This window comes from Cupressus sempervirens, chromosome 4 (assembly GCF_028749045.1).
Source record: "Cupressus sempervirens isolate cs-2001-9-10 chromosome 4, ASM2874904v1, whole genome shotgun sequence".
Classification (NCBI taxonomy): Eukaryota; Viridiplantae; Streptophyta; class Pinopsida; order Cupressales; family Cupressaceae; genus Cupressus; species Cupressus sempervirens.
In genome coordinates this window covers 910073509-910094618 of record NC_143121.1, presented here as the reverse complement: position 1 = coordinate 910094618, position 21110 = coordinate 910073509, and the positions used below count along the sequence as shown (strand labels likewise).

At 35.9% G+C, this 21110-nt stretch overlaps 1 protein-coding gene across 1 annotated transcript; it reads right to left on the bottom strand.

Annotated features, from left to right (window-relative positions):
* Positions 1–7232: 7232 nt before the first annotated feature.
* On the bottom strand, positions 7233–18279 carry LOC149564349 (proline-rich spliceosome-associated (PSP) family protein). The gene is made up of 19 exons (XM_089827406.1): positions 18072–18279; positions 17593–17856; positions 15736–15861; positions 15491–15619; positions 15341–15403; positions 14644–14751; positions 13979–14056; positions 13730–13822; positions 13389–13475; positions 13202–13303; positions 9335–9454; positions 9153–9215; positions 8834–8964; positions 8610–8691; positions 8335–8393; positions 8174–8213; positions 7967–8061; positions 7778–7847; positions 7233–7662 (listed from the first exon to the last, which is right to left on the bottom strand). Exons 2-19 carry the CDS (start codon positions 17848–17850, stop codon positions 7585–7587), a joined length of 1782 nt encoding a protein of 593 aa, XP_089683532.1. The 5' UTR covers positions 17851–17856; positions 18072–18279; the 3' UTR covers positions 7233–7584.
* Between the last annotated feature and the right edge of the window lie 2831 nt (positions 18280–21110).

The window sequence follows — 21110 nt, the reverse complement described above, 5'->3', positions numbered from 1 at the left end:
TAATCAGTTATATATCTATGAATCAAGAAATGTAATTTGGTATCAGATCTTGCATTGTTTCTTGTTGTTGTGTTTCTGTTGTGTGGTTATATAGCTGGGGGGTAGGACATCTCCTTTGGGGATTCTCCTGCCTTGCACTACGCCAGGTGGTATCAGAGCAAAGGTTGTTCCTGAGTGTGTAGACAAATTGCAGAAGCTAAGGCAGTTTGCACCAGGACTTGGGTGGAGAAGTAGATCTAATGTGATCTTGATCTAGTGGTGGATTCTCTTTCTAGAGTCCTAGATCTCTTGGTTGCGAGGTGGCAGATCATGGTTCTAACTTGCAATTGCAGAGGGCTTGCAGATGGATCAATGGATGCAAAGATGGAAGATTGATCTTGTTGAGGTATGATCGTAGAGAGTTTGTGGATTGCAAATCCGTGGTCCTAGACTTGTGATGTGGTTCCTAATTGTTCATGCAAGGTGGCAAGTTGTGATCTGACTTGCAAAAAATTCGAGGTTATCACAAGGAGCGTGGGAAGGATTTGTTGCAAAAGGTTTACGAAGATCTTGGGAGATGGCTCCAAGAGGATTGGACCTTGAGATGGTTGCAAATATCCATAATGTGGTGGAGATGAATTTTTCTAAGATGTCTGCTCGATTTGAAGCTAGTTTGACTGATCGAACTAAGAAGGTGATTGCTGAGTTTGAAACTAGTTCAACTGATCGAGATAAGGACAGGATGACGAAATGTTTGTGGAGTTGGAGTCTACCAATCCGGAGGAGAGTTTTTTGGCCAGTTAAGAGACTTGTTTGTGAGAGAAGATGGCATAGAAAGGTCGAGGTGGAAAAGGTTGGTTTTGTTGATCAAATTATGGTGTCTGATACAGAACTTGCAGAGTAGCTAGAGGTTGTTGCTAAAGATATTCCTAACCTTGTTGATGTTGGGACAGAGGTGGGTTTTCATGATTAGTTGGTTGGATCTGACATGGAAATTGCAGAGCACTTAGTCATGGATGAGCCGGTTGCTATTGGTGATGAGGATTGTTGAGATTGCTGATTTGGTTTTGGATCTACATGATGCTACGGATCTGTATGTTCCTAATTTTCCTATGGTTGACATGACTGAGGATTTACATGTTCTTCTTATTGGGGATTTTAATCTACATGCTCATATGGAGTTTGTTGCTGCTAGTGCGGATTCACTAGCTGTTGATGTGGATGAGAGTTTGGAGATGAAGCCTTATGTTCAATTTGTTCTTGGGTGTGAGCATGCTAATTGGGTTGTTGATATGTATTTGATTCTAATGTTTCAATGGATGAAGCATAAATGGTGGATTTTTAGATTTGTTCTATTGACTTTGATGAAGTGGAAGCCTTTGGTAAAGATGAAGTTGGTTACAGAGCTTTCTTTGGGCATCAAAGTATGGGACATACTTTTCTATTTACCTGAGGAGGAGTTGGATGCAAGAGCATCTAGCTTGGATTTTGGTGGAGCTATGCTTTTCATGGTTAGGGATGTGTCGAAGACACATTGGGGAACCTTTCCTCATGATTGCATAAAGATTGGATAGATTGAGTTGAAGTTTGAGTTGTTTGAACCTTGCTGCTGAAACTGTATTTTTTCTGGTTTTTGGGTGCCTATTGCAGTGTATAACTAATTATCCTTAATGAATGAGAGGTTGCGCACTTCAAAGATTGAAGAGGGCCTAGAGAGTACTCCCTTGTGTCAAGAGTGCAAGCCCTACTTCATTACAGGTTGGGAGATATGGCAATTCTCTTAGAGTATCAATTTTCGACAATCTCGCACGACAGTCTGTTGTACGTGACTTTCAGGATGGATGCACACTTTTCCTTGCAAAATCAACCTTTGCTCATTTAAGGGGTTGTAGAGGACCTAGATTTCTACCTACGGTTCGAAGCAACAGTTCTAATTCAATCGGAGGTAGGAGATATCGTGATTTCACTCGAATATCAATTTTTGGACATTTAATTATTGTTGCAAACCGACTTGTGGCATTTAATTTATGTATTTGTATTTAATTTGTGTTCTAGGCCAACTTGTGGCTTAGATTAGTATAAGTAGGGGTCTTGGGGAGTCTTTTAGTCATTATTGAGTGGGGATGGAAGGAAGGAAAGATGCGAATTTGAGGAGCTAGAGCTATGGCTTAGGAACTAGAGGATCTTTTGGTGGACCTACAGGTACAAGTGTGGATTCTTCTTGGTGTTCTTATTCAATTGTGTATCTGGACTAGTTGAGATTGGTTGTAAATTGGATCTTGTTAGATCTTGCAAAACTGATTTTGTAATTTGTTATTTGTATTTGGCCCTAACTCGGAAGGCCTTACAACCAAGCATATTGCATGTCATCAATTATATATCTATGAATCAAGAAATGTAATTTAGTATCAGATCTTGCATTATTATTTCTTGTTGTTGTGTTTCCGCTATATGGTTATATAGTTGGGGGCTAGGATATCTCCTTTGGGGTTTCCCCTGCCTTGCACTGCGTCAACATCATCAATTTAGATACAATTATCATTATTCGAAGAATATGGTTCAGTTATATGTATATTCTAATTTGTTGATCCTGGAGATTGTCTAACATAAGCTACATATTTCAACAATAACAAACCCACTAATGCTCTCTCTCTCTCTCTCTCTCTCTCTCTCTCTCTCTCTCTCTCTCTCACACACACACACACACACGCACGCACGCACACACCATGGAGATTGTCTAACATAAGCTACATATTTCAATAATAACAAACCCACTAATGCTCTCTCTCTCTCTCTCTCAACCCACTAATGCTCTCTCTCTCTCTCTCTCTCTCTCTCTCTCTCTCTCTCTCTCTCTCTCTCTCTCTCTCTCTCACACACACACACACACATTAGACTATGGACTTCCATATTTAGCTAAGGTTTGATATGAGAACCTCTCATTGTTCATATAATTGTTATGCACTAGTGTCAATGTTCCTACTTCAAAGGGCAATCATCCTACCATCCCTTATATCGAGAGTTCAATCACTCGTAAACACTATCATATATACAAGGATTGCCTCTTATCCTTGCCTCTTGCAATTATTTGACCTTTATTCAACTTCCTATAAAAAAAATGCATGCCTTTATGATGTATATAAATTTAAGATTTCTATCAACCTTTGATAAAACACACACTCGTCAGCATTTATGGACAATGTTTAGAGTTGGTATCCATGATATGCAATTGTTTTCTTCATCGATCACTTGTCTATTATCTTTGACTTTTATGTAGCCAACTCTATCATTTATTTGTCTATAAACTTTGGCTTCAGCGTGGCCATTCATTGTCTCTTATTTATCTATTATCTTTTTGCTTTTACATTTGCATTCTCTACTTTTAGGTTTTTGTGTTTAACTTCTATTACTCTCTAATACATTGCTCTAATCATGCTTCAAATCTCTTTTTCTTGTCACAAACATTGTCCCTTTGGAATTGTTCTTTGAAGGACTTTAATTGCATCCCATTGCCAATTTCTATCTTTATGTTTATCATATCAAACCTTTGGTGAATAGGAATACTATCAAAAGGCCTTGTGTTCATGCCTTCATGACCCTATCTTGCCCCGAGCAATATATTGATTTATGCTCCCTTTATCCCATGACTACTCTTTATATTTCATAGCAATCTACTCTTTACTCTGTTATATGAATTTGCTTCATGACTAATGCACAATTATTGTCATTTTGAAGACTTGAGGGTCCTATATCCTATCCTTTACCATTGCCACAGTTAGTGTACTTACTCCATTGGCGATCCCTTTAGTACAATTAAAATGCATGCATTGTTCTAGGTGTTCTTCATTGTCCTCTTGACCATCACATGACTAAATCACTTACATTCTAACTATTTCCTCATTACATCAATTTTTGATTCAGAATTTCATATTTTGTTGCATATAGTTCAAATTAGTAAAGCCATTATCATTAATCAGCACAACACTTTTAGCATGGTCCACATTGGGCACAAAATGCTCCAAATCGTGATGTCCTCTAAAACATTTTGGTCGAACAAAAATCTAGTGTTTATATGGCGTTGGAACTTGATAAACTTTTAACTAGAGGTCTCTTTGGTTCCCCACACTACCTTTGAGACATGTTGCATTTAACACCGCAAGGCAAGAAAAGGTTTAACAAACCTCACCCGATGGAGCATTGATTGTTCTAAGCCATGATCTTCAAACTGCTACTTTATGTGATCCAAAACCCTTGAGATATAGATATGAAATAATATTTGTCATGAAGTTCAATAATATGTGTTAGGATGCTCTTGCATCAAAAGCTCTTAATGCAAAACATCAAGGTTTTTTGTCCAATGACTTGTAGACTGAACCAACCGAAAGTACTACTCAAAATACTCCCACTTTGCAATAGGTACTACTCAAGTATACGAACAATGCCACAAATGAATGCAAGCGTATTTCGTGGTCATCTACACATCTATTTAATCAATCAGCTGAAATTTGCTAGATAGATTCTCTCGTGTAAGTACTAAAATCCTCTTATTATGAAATCCTACTCTACTAACATCAAAACAACCATAGGAAACGAATGTATGTGATGAAGAAGAATATATATATATATATATATGATACTTAAACATTTGACTTCCACTTATGCCTCAAATGAACAGTAATTTGCTTTCAAAACTTCATGCACTTTTTGGCCTGTCCAAATTTGAATGTGTTTGAACTTGTAACGATATGTTGAAAAATTATCCAACCCCACAAGTTCCACCAAAAATAATCCCACTTTGCAATAGGTACCATCCAAAATACTCTTGGTTACACAAGCAAATTGAGTATATTGGTGTCAGCGCCAGTCCATTGTCAACTATATCGACTGAAATCAACTAGAAAGATTAGATCTCTGAGAACTACCGAAATCCTCATATTAGGAATCCTATTATTACTGAAATCAAATCAACCATAGGAAACTCTCACCAAAAGCACTACATATTTAATGAAAGAGACATTAATTTACTGTTGGTATTGCTTGTTAGCTTGAATTGGGTACACTGTAAATTGGTATAGCTTGTTGGCTTGAATTGGTAAATTGGTATAGCTTGTTGGCTTGAATTGCCATGCCACTATGATCCATACTAGTTCACACAAAATGTAGAAAAAGATTAAGCTCCTTTTCCTCATAACATATATTTCTCTTAACATGCATGTCCTATGTTCTGCAATTCACTTCTCTCACCTGGGCATATTGTTATTTACAATAACAATATGCTTCAACATAATGGTATACCAGTCATATAGCAATGCATTCACTATTACGAGCATGCAGCACCCAAATCGCAATGCAAAAAATTACTTGCATGAAATTGCAAGGCCATTTATGACAGCATACCTGAGTTTAATGACATCGGCCTAGAGGCTCCTGAGTTTAATAACATCAGCCTAGAGGCTCTCAAAATATATCATTCATACAAGTGATGAATATATTCGACTATTAGTTAACAAGGTCCTCCTATATATCTAGGTAATGTACAGCTCATCTGAACAAATTAGCACCACACAAAATTCATCACTGTAGGGGGCACCCAATTTGATGTGCAGCATATCCTAATAGGTAGACCTTGCATGTATTTATAACTCTATGGATGAGGTTCCAATATGGTGTCCCGTTCATTGGCCTACACTGTTGCAATAACATTACTTTCAATTTGTATGTCATAATTCAATCCCAAAGGATAAATTATACATTGCAAATCAGTAAACATAATGCTATATTATTGCACTACAATAGACATGCATCATTCTTCAGTGAGTATCAGATAACATAGTGCTTTGTTATATTATTTGGATGCAAGAAAGAATGTGTGATTCTGTAAGGAGGATTCGAAACTACCTTTCCTTGGAACTTTGAAATAGCTTTCAGTAGTAACCATATTCTTCAGGGAGCATCAGATAATACAGCGCTTTGTTATTTATTCAGATACAAGAAAGAATGTATAATTCTGTAAGGAAGACTGGGAACTACCTTTTCTTCAAACTTTGAAATAGCTTTCAGTAGTAACCATACATTTTATGTAAGGTTTACAAGCATTCAAATTCCAAATTACATGATGATAAAAACATAACTAGCATACATGTTTCGACCCATCTTTGGAAGTTCGCCTAATTACCAGCATAGTACTAAAAATCTTAACCACAGAGGAACCATTTTGAAATTTCTCAAAATTAAATAGTTTAGAGCAACAATCTTGACCATGAAGCAAGTTACTCTATTTATTAATAATTATCAATAATGAAGTTCTCTGGACAAAAGATTAAAACATCTTTTCAATATGATGATTTGTGGCGGATAATAAACAAAATGGAGTTCCATATTTCAAGCTGTGCTTAAAAATGAAAAATGTCCACTTGTGCACTCACATGCTATATGTTCATTTGCAGATCTCATCAATTTTGAATGATGAGATCAAGTGTTCCTCCTGCACCATTGCCATCATAAAACTTCTTGCCTGGAGAACTTTAACATTACAACGAGAAAACCACTGTTTTTTCAGCCATGAAACTTCTCTGCTGATAAATATTATTAAGGCAAAAGCCAGCACCTACAATTATTATTCTTCAATGCATAAATTAACATACCAAGAAAGAAGTCAATCCTTTTTCAAGCAAAAAGCAGGAGATAAAGCATGACAAATACTTGCCTCCATGAAATAATAAATCCGCAGATCTTTCTTCATGAAATAGAAATATACTTAATATTTAAGGATTTAAAAAGTACCAAGTGATAGTAGAAAGGATTTGTATACCAGACTGAACCTCAATAAGAAGGATTTCAGTCTCGTTTTTGCTCAACCATACCAAGCGTGTTTGAACTCTCAACAGTTTCAAAGCTGTCACTACGAAACAGGGTTATTAGCTACATACATACATGTCTAATCAAGTTTACAATTTAGATGATTGTATTTTTCCATTGAATTTTGACAAGACTACTAATTTAGTGTCTAGTATTTCCAACCGTTTACTTCAAAGAGGCTAGCTTTAAAAAAATTAAGTAGTCTAGATAAATAGATACAACCGAAATTCAACTACAGAACTACTAGAAAAAAAGTGAACAATCAATTGCAATAATGTGAAACATTAACTCATCAACTGTCTGTACAACTTCAGTGGTCGATAAAATGCATCAATTAATCACCATTACTTACCATATTTGAACAAAGAAACAAATGAGAATTTTTAATGAACTGCTTATAAGAAAGTCAATTGAAATGACTTATAGGATATTAAATTGTAAAACATATACATAACTTTAGTTACTAATATAATGCAGTGATAGATCACCATTAATTCCCAAATATAAGCTTAAAAAGAAATTACAAATCTTCATGAATGCCACCAGCATCGCCTTCCTCTATGGTTCTCTGCATGACAACTGCAGAAAACAAGCTCAAGATATGGTCAACTTTGATCCATGTCACAGAACCTTGTACAAATAAGAAATCAGTATTATCAATTTGGCTGAATGGGTTCCTGAACAACATTAGATCAATCAGGTCAAAATTCTTGTCCATAAACGTGAAAAGGGAAAAAATCCAAAGTCTTAAAATTTGAAATCCTTTTGTTTCTTGTTCTTTCCCCCTTCCTTCTCTTGAAGTTTCCGTTTTCTCCTCTTCTCGACCTGCAAAATCAAATAAACCAGTTGTGAAAAGAAGGCTTTAGACCTTTCACAAAATTAAAGTCAATCAATTTTCTCAGCTAAGCTACAACGAGGAAGAGCTTATTTAGAGATGTACATCTGCCACCATGTCACTGAAATCCTCTCGCTGATGTCGCATTTTTTCTTCCTCCCTAGCTTCCTCGTACCTAAAATTTGCCAAACAAAATTAATACAATCAAGAACATAAGCAACAAGACCAGTGGGTTTTTAAAACCAACAAACAAATAATTATGTGATAACTGAATACTCTCCCTGAAAATCTTACTTAGCAGCAAGTGTAACATCATCAAGGGCCTCCAATTCTTCTGGTCTAAGTGTGACATCCACTTTGTCAGATTTCTGACCGCGCAAAAGATCCACCTATACATAAAGGTTTCGAAAAGGTCAGACTCCAGGAATAGCACCAATAACAGAAAACTAGAACAAAAATTAAACAGAACATATGGAACCATTAGAAAAAATTAAAATGTACCCGTTTTGCAGCTGTTTTATCTGTTCCAGCAAGCACATATCTAATACCACGAGTTTACTGGTTAGATTGTACCGAAGAATAATCAAAAGATTCAAATTCAAATATATATAATGACAGCTAATTAGCATGCACAAAGGTTTCACAGATTCATTGATCCTTACGTATGAGTTGTTCCCAGGAGTGTTCCCGGTGCAATGCGCTCTTCCTTTTCTTCAAGGACCTGTAAAAAGAAAAATGAATTAAAAGACCTTATAAAAGTTCACTTATCTTCAATATCCAACAATTTCTATATAAATATTTGAATTCAAAAGTGCAAACTTGGCTTCAGCTTTAATCCTAAGGAAGGCCAAAAATGATTGATATACCATTTGACTAATATCATTGAAAGGTAAAACCATGCAAGGCAATAAAAAATAGACATGGCCCTTCGACTCACTTGATATAATGGTTTCTCAGGTTCTTTTCTTTGTTGTTTGCGAAGATCAATCACATCAGGGGTTTCAACACCAGTAGGAGTACTGCAAGAAAACAGACATTAATTAGTAAAAACTTACAAGACTGAACAAAAAATGTTTAATTCCGTATCTAAACCAAATTTGTAATTAAACTCAGATTCCAACAAAACAGAAAGGGAATGTGAAAAGTTAGTGCTCTCATAACCTGGACAGGCTGTCAACTGACTGGATTCCAGCCTCGATCTCTTCTTCATCCATTTCTTCCTCCTCTTCTTCCTCCTCCTCCTCCTCTTCCTCCAGGTCCCCCCAGTGTTTACTCCTGTCAACAGGCTCCTCCTGAACCATAAAAAGGATGATATGAGTCCATAACCCAATTCATTCAAATATCATGATGGTTCATTTTTGTTCAATAAGGTCTGGAAACAAGAATGAACAAACATGATCGACAACATTTCAGAAAGTTGTTCATTTTTATGTAACAATTTACAGTGTATGATTTAGCTTTAAATAAAACTGGAAAATACCTCGTAAGTAACTGGCTCTTGTTGCTGAACACCAAAAACATCTCCATACAGGGGGCGTCCATACTGCAAAGAAAAACATTGCCAATAAAAACCTACTTCAAAACAACCCAATATGCAAGCCCTATCTATTCACAACAGCAAATACAACTTCAACTAATCTTCCACACAACAGAATAACTTACTTCATCTACGGGAGGCTTTCCCCACCCTCCAGGCTGGTAGCCAAAACTAGCACCAGGAGGAATTGGTGCATTTAAACCAGCTATCTTTAGATGTGGATACGAAGGAGGAGGACCATATCTCTGTAAATAAAATGAAAAACGACTATTGTCATTATGCTCCCTTATATCAGCATTCGCCCAAACAAATTGTCATGTCCTCTGTCATTTTAAATAATTAATGATAATTTTTTCAAGTTGGGCCCAACTGCTTTTACTTTTGTGGCAAATTAAACAATATTATTTTAATAAAAAATTAAAAGAGTATGTTTTTTTAAACACCTAGATGTGAAGAAAAAGAATACTTGGAGGAAAAAAATTTACAAAATACTTACATAAATATAGGGCCTGGAAAAAGTCAACTCTAAAAGAAACACATTTCCTCGTCTCATTGGGATTCAAATTATACTTTGCATCCAATTTTCAGATTTGAGCAGTTTGTTCCATTGAGGTTTTGAAAGGATGAAAAATCCTCTTGGATTCCACATTAGGAATCAACAAGGCTTTAAAATACTTGCTTACAACCTTAGGTGATTTCATCTGGGAAGCACAACTATGCTGGTTTGAGGATGACTTGAAGGTTTTCTCAATCTGCTACAATGTCATTACAGTGCCACCACAGTATTTTATGCAAGCAAACATCATCATCTCATTGCTAAAGAATAAGTGACAGTTTGTATATTGACTTTTTAGATTTCTGGTGAGTTTTTGAGTAACATATATGGCATAATCTGAGTTGTTTTAGTCAACTCTAGTGGAGCACCACATTGGGAAAGAGAAATTCAGTCACTCTGGGCATCAAATCACATTATTTCAGTCATCCAACATTACCGATCAGCCTATTGGAGTGAGGTGACACCATTTACGCAATATCAGATTTAGGCATTTTGCTTGTGTTTTCAGGTCAATTCTGGTCAGCAATATGCATCTACAGCCTTATTAATTAGAGCAACATCACCTAGAGTATGGGACAATCGATATTAGTCCCTGTTCCATACTTCTCATCAGAAAACCTATATGTTTCCAGCCTATCTTTTGCATCAGAGCAGCCAGATGCTTTTTTGCCCCTTCCTAGGAGCATGTATCCCTGCATCCGAAATGGATAAATATATCCAATATGGCCCAGATATATTGTACCCATGCACCCCCAGAAAAACCTTGATTTTCCAGCCATACCTGATACCATGTGATTAGATTTTTTCTAAATTGATGTAAATCTTCCTAAATTTAATTTAATAAAATTTCACTAATGCAATTCTTAAAAAAAAGATAATAAACCTAACACCAAATGAAAAAGACAAATGAATATTTTTCTATTTCAACAACCCATTTCCTTGAGTTATCCTCCAATTCAACACTACTAATTTTGCATATTGTAAATTCAATTTATGTGGAAACTGGGTCTCTATATTGCTTTTGACATGATAAAAATCTCCTCTAATAACTTAGAAAATTGGGTTAAATGTGTCTATTTTTTATGAATGTTGTATCCAGCCATATCCATATTGGGTCTCTTGAAAAATGGATGTATTCGTATCTGATCCCATTTCTATATTTCTCCCTGTATCTGTGTCCATGCACTTTGCTTTGGAACATTACAGTTAACAATAAGATTATAAATTGTTGTACTCACCTACCACCGCTACTGGGAGGATACATTAGTTTCAACCCCATTTCCAGCAAATCTTCGTTATTCCCAGTTGATTGCAGACTTCTCTAGCATTGTACAGCCAGCCATACATTATCCAAACAGCAGCCATAATAGTCACCAACCAATATTTTCTGTTTACAAATATTGCTGGATCTGATTGAAATCTAACTTGCATCTTTCTGGCAGGGTACAATATTCTGAAGTACAAATACATATTCAAAGTTCAGATTTGTACCTTTCCACACCTTTCATTCATTGTTTACAGTGGCTATACTGTAATAATAAAATTGTGTATTGAAAATGAACTGTTTACAAAATTTGCAGCTATAGCCTATTGGCAAAAAATACTGTTAAGATATGGTTAAGGTTCAGGATGATCCTGGATTCACTCGAGGTCCGCCTGTGAATCCAAAATGAAGGCTACTGTATCTGTAACACAAAATACAAAATTGGATTGGCATAAAAACAATGGATTGATCAGGGTGCACAATAAAATCTCTGTAAGGTGGACTTATCCAGAACAGAAAGAGCAGGGCTTAATTAGAATAGTCTCATTTTCAAAGCAACTAGTCCCTCTGAAGAGAGACCAAGGGTGGCTATCCGGATTCTAAACACACATACTAAACCAACCCTGATGCAAACTGTAGTTTCCATTATCTACCATGCCCTTTGTGCTTGAATGAGGCAATAGACAAAAATTAATTGTTTCCACATGTAATTGTAAATGTCTACACCTTCTATCTTTTGTATAATTTAGAATTTCATATTGTTAATAAAATCATAAATAAAATGTTTAAAATATAGATAATATAAAATATGAAATATTTGTAGATTTCAATTATTATTAATTACCAATGACAGTTGGAGATTATTAATGCAATGAAAGGAACTGTGGGGCATCTGTTTCAGGATGCAGCTCACCATTGGAAAATCAATGTAGATATCACTGCTATGATCAACTTGGAACCCCAAAAGATGAGGTGAAACAGGTAATGTAAACATTGTTCCCAAAGAATTTGTTAGTAGGCCTCGATGGGATGCTGGAATGGGCCTGGCCAGGCGTGTGGTTTTAATGTAAAACATCCTTGAAAGTGTCGGTCCTCCAGACTTCGACGACAATCATCATTGGTGAAGGTGGTATTCCCTGGAAATGAGTAAATGGATGCTTTGTGTTGGACTAACTGCCAACATTCCCCTTTGAGATTTGTGACATGGCTTAACCGCCTCCTGTGTTCTATAAGTCTAGTGGTTGTATTGGGCATTAAATGGTCGATCTTTTGGTGCAACAGCATCAAAGCTTGGTCATAGGTTCGAATCTCCTCAGGTAACGCTGAGGAGGGGATTGTTCGACTAACCACCAATGTTCCCCTTTGAGATTCGTGACATGGCTTAACCGCCTCCTATGTTCTATAAGCCTAGTGGTTGTATCGAGCATTAAAAGGTCAATCTTTTGGTGCAACGACAACTCTAGCTTGTAACACTTTGGTGATCTCAATTTTGGCTCTGTGAACTCTTGTGGTTATTAATATGAAAGCTGGAAGAAAACTACTATAACAGATGCATCATTACATACTCGCTTAAGGACAATGAAAGAATTTTTGTTTATGAGATTTCAGGAACGGGGTTTTCTCTAGTAAAACAAGTTGGTGGTGAATGTGAAGCCGAAAGCTGATGAATTGATGGCAAAGGTGATGGTTTTTGTCAATTTAGGGCAGCGATGATCTGAAAGCTGGAAGCGTTTGCGAACAATTTCAATTGGTGGCAGGCCTCCGTCTATTGTGATGATGTCATGTAGCCATATGTGTGTACATATGTCTTTATTTCCTATGTTTTAAATGGAAGGTGTCTTCGGGTCCTTTGATATATAAAGGTTTTAATATAGGTATAGGTGTCTAAAGTCATGGGATTGTAAGGCCCATTTGTTTCTATCTTATGAAATGCTCTTAACTATTATTAATAAAATATACTCTTATTACCGACCAAATAAAAAATTTACCTATGACCATTGATGACATTAAATATTATATATATTTATATAAATATTAAATAGTAATTTACAATGTATTTAACAATTCTATTTATTGGTAATTACAAGTATTGTTGCTCTTCTAATGTATAATTTTGATTCTTGAATACGCAAACGCACACACACGCCCAAAACAAGGTTGGCCTACACAAACCTGCATATTAATGAGCCATGGAGGCGGTGCCCCCTCAGGCATGCCAAGTGCTTCTTTCAAATCCCGTGACAGAACTCCAGGTTTCATCTCCCTTAACTTCACCTGTTAGATCAAACCATATTAGATTAATGACAAAACATACTCCAAAATATAATCCACATGACAAAGAAACTGCCCATGTAATCACCTCAAACTCTTTGCCTTCATGGTAAAGATCACCATGAGTGGTCAATTTGGGCTTTGTTTGGTACTTAAAAAAAGCATCATGCAAAACCTGCAAGGGAGACCACGTAATTAATGCCAAACAAATAGGTGAAAGGCACATTTTCCAAAGCTGTCAAATGTACAAAAAGAAAATCAAACAGAAACTTGTATAGTTTGTCTCCCTTATATTTTCCCCATAGAAAAATATTAGTGAAGAACTACTTTTTTAACAAAAAAAAAAATGCAACCACAATGAGAATTGAGCTCACTCAACAAATGGTGCAGCAGAAATATATTTGAACATAGAGTTAAGTAGACACGAACCTGATAATCAATGTCCATCTTGCCCATCTTTGGTTGCATTCTTTCTCTCTGTTTCTGCTTCAACTTTTTACTGTCCTCTTTCTCAATGTATGCCTGAAAATTTCATTCCAGAAAAGAAAAATATTAGAACCATTGACAACTAAACAAGCCATATAGCATATACCAAATCTTTCATGGAAAAGGATTTGAAATGTAGAGAAAACCATCCAAGCCACTGTTCAAATCATCTTTTCAGAAGCATTAATTTACCTGACGTATTTTTTCAATACCAGTTGCAGCAATGAAGTCTGGAAGTTGGAAGGGCTGCTTCTCAATACCACGCTTTCCCTGCACAATTCACAACATATTCAGTGATCTAACCAAACTTCAGCACACCATTCACCCATTCCTCACCCAAAAAAATATTATCTATGATGATCCACTAGTTACTGAATTGCTCAAAAAACAAGCTAGATAAAAATCGAAGAGGAGCTGAAACAGCCGATGAGCTCTGCATTGTCAAAACCAATAGTTTCAGTCAAGGTAACAAGTATAGCAAACTACTATTGACAGAAACAAGAAAAAGATGCATCATGACCTAAAATCAATTCTTAATCATGTTAGCTACTGATCCAGAAATGCATAAGCATAGACCATGCAATTGCTATTATTCAAATAGTCTCATCCGGCATCCCCTCTTAATCTATCTACTTTTCAATCAGAAACCATGTCAAAATTCTCCTTTAGCATCCACCTACATACCGGTACTCCATGATTGTTATAATTGTGTGTGAACCGTCCCCTGCAAGAACCACATATACAAATAAGAGGGATGACACCTAATCCACCTTACCCACCCTTTCCATCTTTTTTCATCAGGCAACCCTCATGCAGTCATGCACATCACATCCTACCAAGGATAGAAAGGCACAAACCTGTAAGAATTTTCGCTTCTGGCACCAATGTCTGGGAACAGGAACAGTGTTGCGATAAGATTTCAAAAACACAAGCAACTTTGGATCTGCTGCTGTTGCATCCCATACCTGCAAGTGTGAATGCAAGAATCAACAGAAGTTTCAATTGCAAGAAACTGGCATGCAAAAAAAAGTAATACAGAGGCAGTAGAACACCCTACAAAAAGCAACCACTACTGACCAATCCAGAAATCTGCCACTAAAAAGGCACACAATGACCAATTGGAGAATTACCTTATCCCCCAAGGCCAACCAAAATTATTTTATAAAGAAACCACATTTGATATTAAAAGCATGGTACTAAAACAAACAAATTTCCTAGTATATAAAAAGACAATATCCAGTTAAAGCATAACTAGATCCCCCAAGACCAACCAAAACTAGTTTATAAAGAAACCATATCTCATTTGCTATTAAAGCATGGCTTTAAAACACACAAGTTTCCTACTATACAAGAAGATAATAGACATGAAAAGTAACTAGAACACAATTCTCTTTATCTTTGATATTTAAACTAATACAATTCTCTTTTATCTTTGATATTTAAACTAAGACAAAAGATCATGAATCATAATCGACCAATATATAAGATGTGCCTAGAAATTACATTAAACAATTTCCCAAATACCATAAAAAGAGAAACAAGCAGCCCATATACCTCAACAACATCAGGCCTAGAACACAGTTGCTTAAGTTCAGCAATTTTCATTCTTCGTTGAAGCTGTGTCAAGAAAAACAAGAAATTAGGATATACTAAGACAAATGGAAATATTATAAAAATATGATACTTAATGAGACATATAAGAACCTTTTTTTTCTTATTTGAGACCCCTCTTTCCTTAGTTTGTGTTTCTTGTTCATCCTCCTCATCTGAATCAGAGTCTAACTTCTTTTTTGCTGCCAGATTTGAAGCTGCATTCTCCTTTACATCATCATCCTATAAACAAATAACTTCCAATTTGATTATGAAGAAAGAAACCAAAAAACAAAGAAGAATAGCAACAGAAACTAGTTGGAGAATCCACAAAGAAAGGTATGTAAGAAAAGGTCCACCTTTTGTCCACCAGCTATGGAATCTCCCAATGAAAAAAAATGGAACACACGTTTGAAGTCCTCAAGAAGCTCATCTTCAAAATTAGCTTTTTCGGCTACATATTCTACCTCAACTTGTCCCAGGAACTACAACATAATGAATGCTAAAGAATTAATCAATTGTAAATTGGCAAAACAGGTTTCAATACATGCAATGCCTTACAAATTTGGGTTAGTGGTAATACAAACTTTACAAAATAACTGTACGCAGTCTGCAATAAGTTGAAAGCATGCATATTTATAATTACTGTTCAACACTGGTAAAAAACATCATGCCATTTCCACAATAATCTATAACTTAAACAACAGGTTGCTTACCCAAAAAAGTAAAATGACTTGATTTTTGAGGCACAAATCCACTAGTAATGTCTGATCACCAAAACACGTTCTCTTCTTATTCTTTACTCCAAACAGTTGCTTGATTTTTAGAATATTATATCCCTAAATCCCTTCAGAAATGGAACTCAGATCCAAGCTAACCTACCAGGTAAATTGCATTGGAATCGTTGCACAGATATACAATTTTCAAGGACGTCTAGACATTTGTATGGAAGAACACATCTATGCAAACTTATTAAATAAATGATAAGTCTGCAGCTCACATATACAGCTCAAAGCCTGCATACACCATGGCATAACCAGCTTTTGACAAGACGCGCAGTGAATTAGGGCTGGGTATGTGATGATATACATGTATACAACCAAGATACAAATGAGACACAAAATATATGGGATATGACATTATCCTGAAAAGTATTAAATCAGTTATTTTGCATTGCGTCATTGATCTAACATGATGATCTATTATTTTGGAATTCAACTGCACAGTTTTGAAACTGTATATTGTGATACATATATAATGGACAACTGTTCACGAGAGCCTCCCTATCTCTCATTAGTTTTAAGTGTCCTCCACAGTAACTGCACCCAGGTGTTGCTCACGGAGATGAAGAATTAAGAATTACTGGATGCCCAAACCTAATAAACCTGGAGATTCCCCTACAATCACACCAGTTTGACTCGCTCTTGCAAAACCTTCTGCAAGCATTCTGGCACATAGGACTCACTCATTTCTTGGGGATAAAGAAAAAAGAAAAGCCAGACAATTTTCACAAGAATCGCCCATCATCAACATTGATGTCCCATTGACATTCACATTGGTGATGCTCACAGGGATGAAAAACCAAAAAATCTTGATAATTCACCAAATGACCATGGAAAATCTCTACAATCAAGTAACGGATACTCCTACCTCTTGGCAAACCTTCAGCAACTATACTGGCACGTGGAACCTCACCCATATGTTGAGTAAAGCAATTGTTAGTTAAGGGTAAAACATTTTGCCAGACACTCCAAAATGTTGTAGCCTTAATCTCTTATTGCTGGTGATAACTTAAAAGTGAGGTAAATCTTTATTTCCAAATGGTGAATATTTTACATAAAGGTTTGACAAAATAGTCAATTTCCGAATACTGGTTCCTAAAATCGTATATACAGCTCCTTCCATAGCACGTCGACTGACTTCAAGAAGTTTAATTTTGGAACTATAATAAAAAGAATTTCATTCTATAGCACGCAAACTTACTGCAAGTTTGAAGAAGTTTAATTTTGGAACTAAAAATTTCATTCTATAGCACGTAAACTTACTGCAAGAAATTTAATTTTGGAACTACAAGAGTAAAAAGTTCAAAGACTACTTTAGAACCTACGATTTTAAGTGTCACAAAACTTAAAAGCCATCACGGCAAAACAGCCATCATATAGACTAGTAGTAAATCTCCAGCGATCCTGTTAGAAAAAAAAAGAAAACGAAGATACCTTCTTTTCGTCTTTATCATTGTATAGTTCTTCTTCGCCTTCACTGTCATTCTCAGACTGTGTCCCATTCGCAGCCCTGTTCTTCTTTTTCTGCTTTCTTCTCCTCCGTCGCCGTTCAATTTCCTTCGCTTTTTTAGCACTGACAGATCCATTTTTAGGGCCGGGGTTGACCTCAAGCCCGCCGTTTGAAACCGTTTGCTGTAGATCCTTGGCAGAACCCTCCGATTCCAGGGTTCCGTTGGCCATGCCGGCAGCCATTATATCCTTTAAAATTAAACCAAAAAGGGGAAAAAGATTATACTATATAATCCGCAGTAAAAACAGTATAACCCTAAATAAAGACGCGTCTGCTTCTCAAAACACGTCACAGAAATAAATCCTTAAATTGATCTCCAGAGAAATGAAAAATCAGAGCAAATAAATAGTGGATTAAAATCGAATTAATAGGACACTAGTAACAAGGACTAGAACAACGTTACCTCTGTGACAATCGAGGAGCTAAGCTTCTGCGTAAATTCAATGCAACTTGGAGCAATTACGATATTAAACGTCCGAGAATACCATAGAAAACTCGAAAGAGTGGGGGTGAGAGAATTAGGAAAAGATGGACCTTCTGCTATACTGTAATGGCGGTAGAAGTCCTGGCCGTCGTCTGTCTTCGCAATGCGTATTGATTTTAATATCTCCGTTTCTTTATTTGTTTATTTATTTATTTATGTACCTCGGAAGCATCCGACATTAATTTAATTTTTTTGAGGGAAGGGGACTTTTCCAAATTCTAATATTATCATTGATAAAATTGTTTAAATTTTTTTTAAACAATCAATAAAATCATATCATATCCCAATGGTTTCAATTAGTCGATTGCTTATACCTAAGGTTTAATGTTTTTCTAATTATTATTATTATATTTGATATTATTTTTAAGGTTTTGAGGTTTCTAGCTCTTTCTAATTATTATTATTATCGTAGTTGATATTATTTATATTTATTCGAATAAAAATATTCAAAATATCATTTTTCTAATTTCTTATTTATCATAGTCAATTAATGTCCTCGTCTTGGATTGAACATATTCTAATAAGAGTTGCATGTAGTTGGAGTCCCTACCAACGGCTCAAGGATTAGAAATAAGTATTTGAACCAAGCATTTGCACGAGGTTTGTTTTAGTAACAACTTTATATCTCAGTAAGACTATTTTCTCAAAAGCAAATGAAGTCTATAAAATTTTGAGGAAGTAATTAAAGAAAATAGAATAATATTATAGAAACTATTTTCTCAAAAGCAAATGGAGTCTATAAAATTTTGAGGAAGTAATTAAAGAAAATAGAATAATATTATAGAATTGAAGGTAATACTTTTTTAAATTAATAATTGAGGCAATAACGGAATACACTTGGGAGAATGGAAAGAAGTGTAAGAAGATAATACTGTAGCTTGAGAAATTTAATGGGTCATTAGCAAGAACTATGTACAAACTCGAGAAAATATTGAAGTTAAAAAGGATTAGTGAATAAAACATGGTTGACAAGCAATTCTCACAATGGGTGCTTTTTGCATGAGATTTATTAAATTAATTCTTTAATAAACAATTTGGAAGGATCTGGAACAATAGAAAATAATAAGAACATTTAAAATTAATTATTTAAGAAATAATTGATGAATAGCTTGCTTGACTCACTTTGCTCATCTTTAGCAAAACATCACTCTGAAGATCTCTTTTCCAAACCCTACAGTAGCTCCAACAATGGGAAGGCAAGAAGTTCTTCGACAGAATGCAAAATGATCATCTCTTTCTATCCCTTTTCAACATGTTAATAAGGTTGTTGTAGTTTTGTCTATTAGAAATTTGATGCAGAGAGTCTAGGGTTCTGGACTTTATCTTCCTCTGATTAGGTTTTTAACTCTTTAAACCATCTAATGGTTCCTTCCTTCTATGTCCTCTCCATAAACCATGGTCTCCAAGACCCTCTCTTCAACTTGCCTCCTAGGTATAGTTGGGTTGATGCAAGAACCAAATCTCCTTATTTAGGAACTAGTCCTACTAGCCCTAAGTTACCTTATTATTTCCCCTAGAACTCCAAACCCTTTCTTAGGATCTTTTTGATGCACTTCTCACTCCCTTCTTAATGCTAAAGGTACCTTCCATGTCCTTTACAAACCTTCACAACACTTTTGGTTAGGTTAACAAACACTTAGCTATCACTAGCCACAAGTAGGGCTAATTAGGCCTAATTGCATTAGGTTTATTTGCACTGTTTTGGTCCATTACTCCAAATTCTTCCACACAAGCCGATATGATTCTAAAATCTATTACCTAGCACTTCAAGTCCACTATATTGTCTTCCTACAGAGGTCGAGGAGTGGGGCAAATCTCTGACCCAATCATCTGCTACCAAGTCTAAAAGAGTGTGTTGACTAGTATCAGAAAGAGGACCTTTATAAGGAAACAGATCACACACATTGAAAATGGGTGAGATGCCCAAATTAGGAGGTAGCTCCACTTCATATGCATTATTTCCAAACTTATGTAAGAACTTTAATGGTCCTATCTTCTTCATCAATAGTTTGGTTGGCTTCCCTTTTGGCAACCTCTCCTTCCTAAGGTAGGAAAGTACCAAATCCCCCACCTTAAATTGTAAATTTCTCTTTGTCTTATCTACTCTAGTTTTGTACTTCTCTACTTGGTGTTGTAAAGTCTTCCTAACCTGATCATGAAGTTCTTTCATCTGCTTTGCAAAGGATTCCCCTTAAGCACTTTTTTTGTCCTGCAAGTTGAGGTCCCTCAACTCCATGATTCCTCTTGGAGTAACCCCATAAATTAATTGAAATGGGCGATGGCTAGTGCTCTTATTGATGGAGTTATTGTAGGCATATTTTGTCTGTCCTATAATGTGATCCCATGATTGTCCATGTTGCTTAGTTAAACACCTTAATAGGTTACCTAGAGACCTATTTACTACCTCATATTGTCCATCTGACTAAGGGTGATAGGCTAAAGAGAAAGATAAGTTTGTTCCTAACATTTTCCAAAGGGTTCTCTAGAAGTGGCACAAACTTACTATCCCTGTGACTTACTTTGTTGAGTGGCAATCCATGGAGTATGACTATGTCTCTAAAGAAAAGTCCTACAATGTGTGAAGCATCATTGGTTTGTCTACAAGGAATGAAGTGTGGCATCTTGTTAAACATGTCCACCACTATAAACACACTATGATGTCCTCTTGGTGTCTTAGGTAGTCCCAAAACAAAATTCGTGCTTAAGCACTCCCAAGCTCTCTGTGGTATGGATAGAGGTTAATACAATCCAGTATTGCTACTATGTCCCTTGGCTCTTTGGCATATCTAATAGTGCTCCACAAATTTCCTTGCATCTAACTGCAATTTAGGCCAATGATAATTCCTATTCACTTACTCAAGTCTCTTGTCCACTCCAAAGTGGCTTCCCAAACTACCTTGGTGTTTCTCCTTGATTTTGTTCTCTGTTATGGAGCTTTGCGGTATACACAACAAGTGT

Bases quoted from the DNA above. Each gene is read 5' to 3' on its own strand.
- LOC149564349 (XM_089827406.1), bottom strand. From the start codon at position 17,850: ATGGCTGCCGGCATGGCCAACGGAACCCTGGAATCGGAGGGTTCTGCC. The intron at 15,862-17,592 runs GTATCTTCGTTT...ATTATGTTGTAG, and splicing joins ATGATAAAGACGAAAAGAAG to TTCCTGGGACAAGTTGAGGT. The intron at 7,663-7,777 runs GTACATCTCTAA...TTGATTTTGCAG, and splicing joins TCAGTGACATGGTGGCAGAT to GTCGAGAAGAGGAGAAAACG.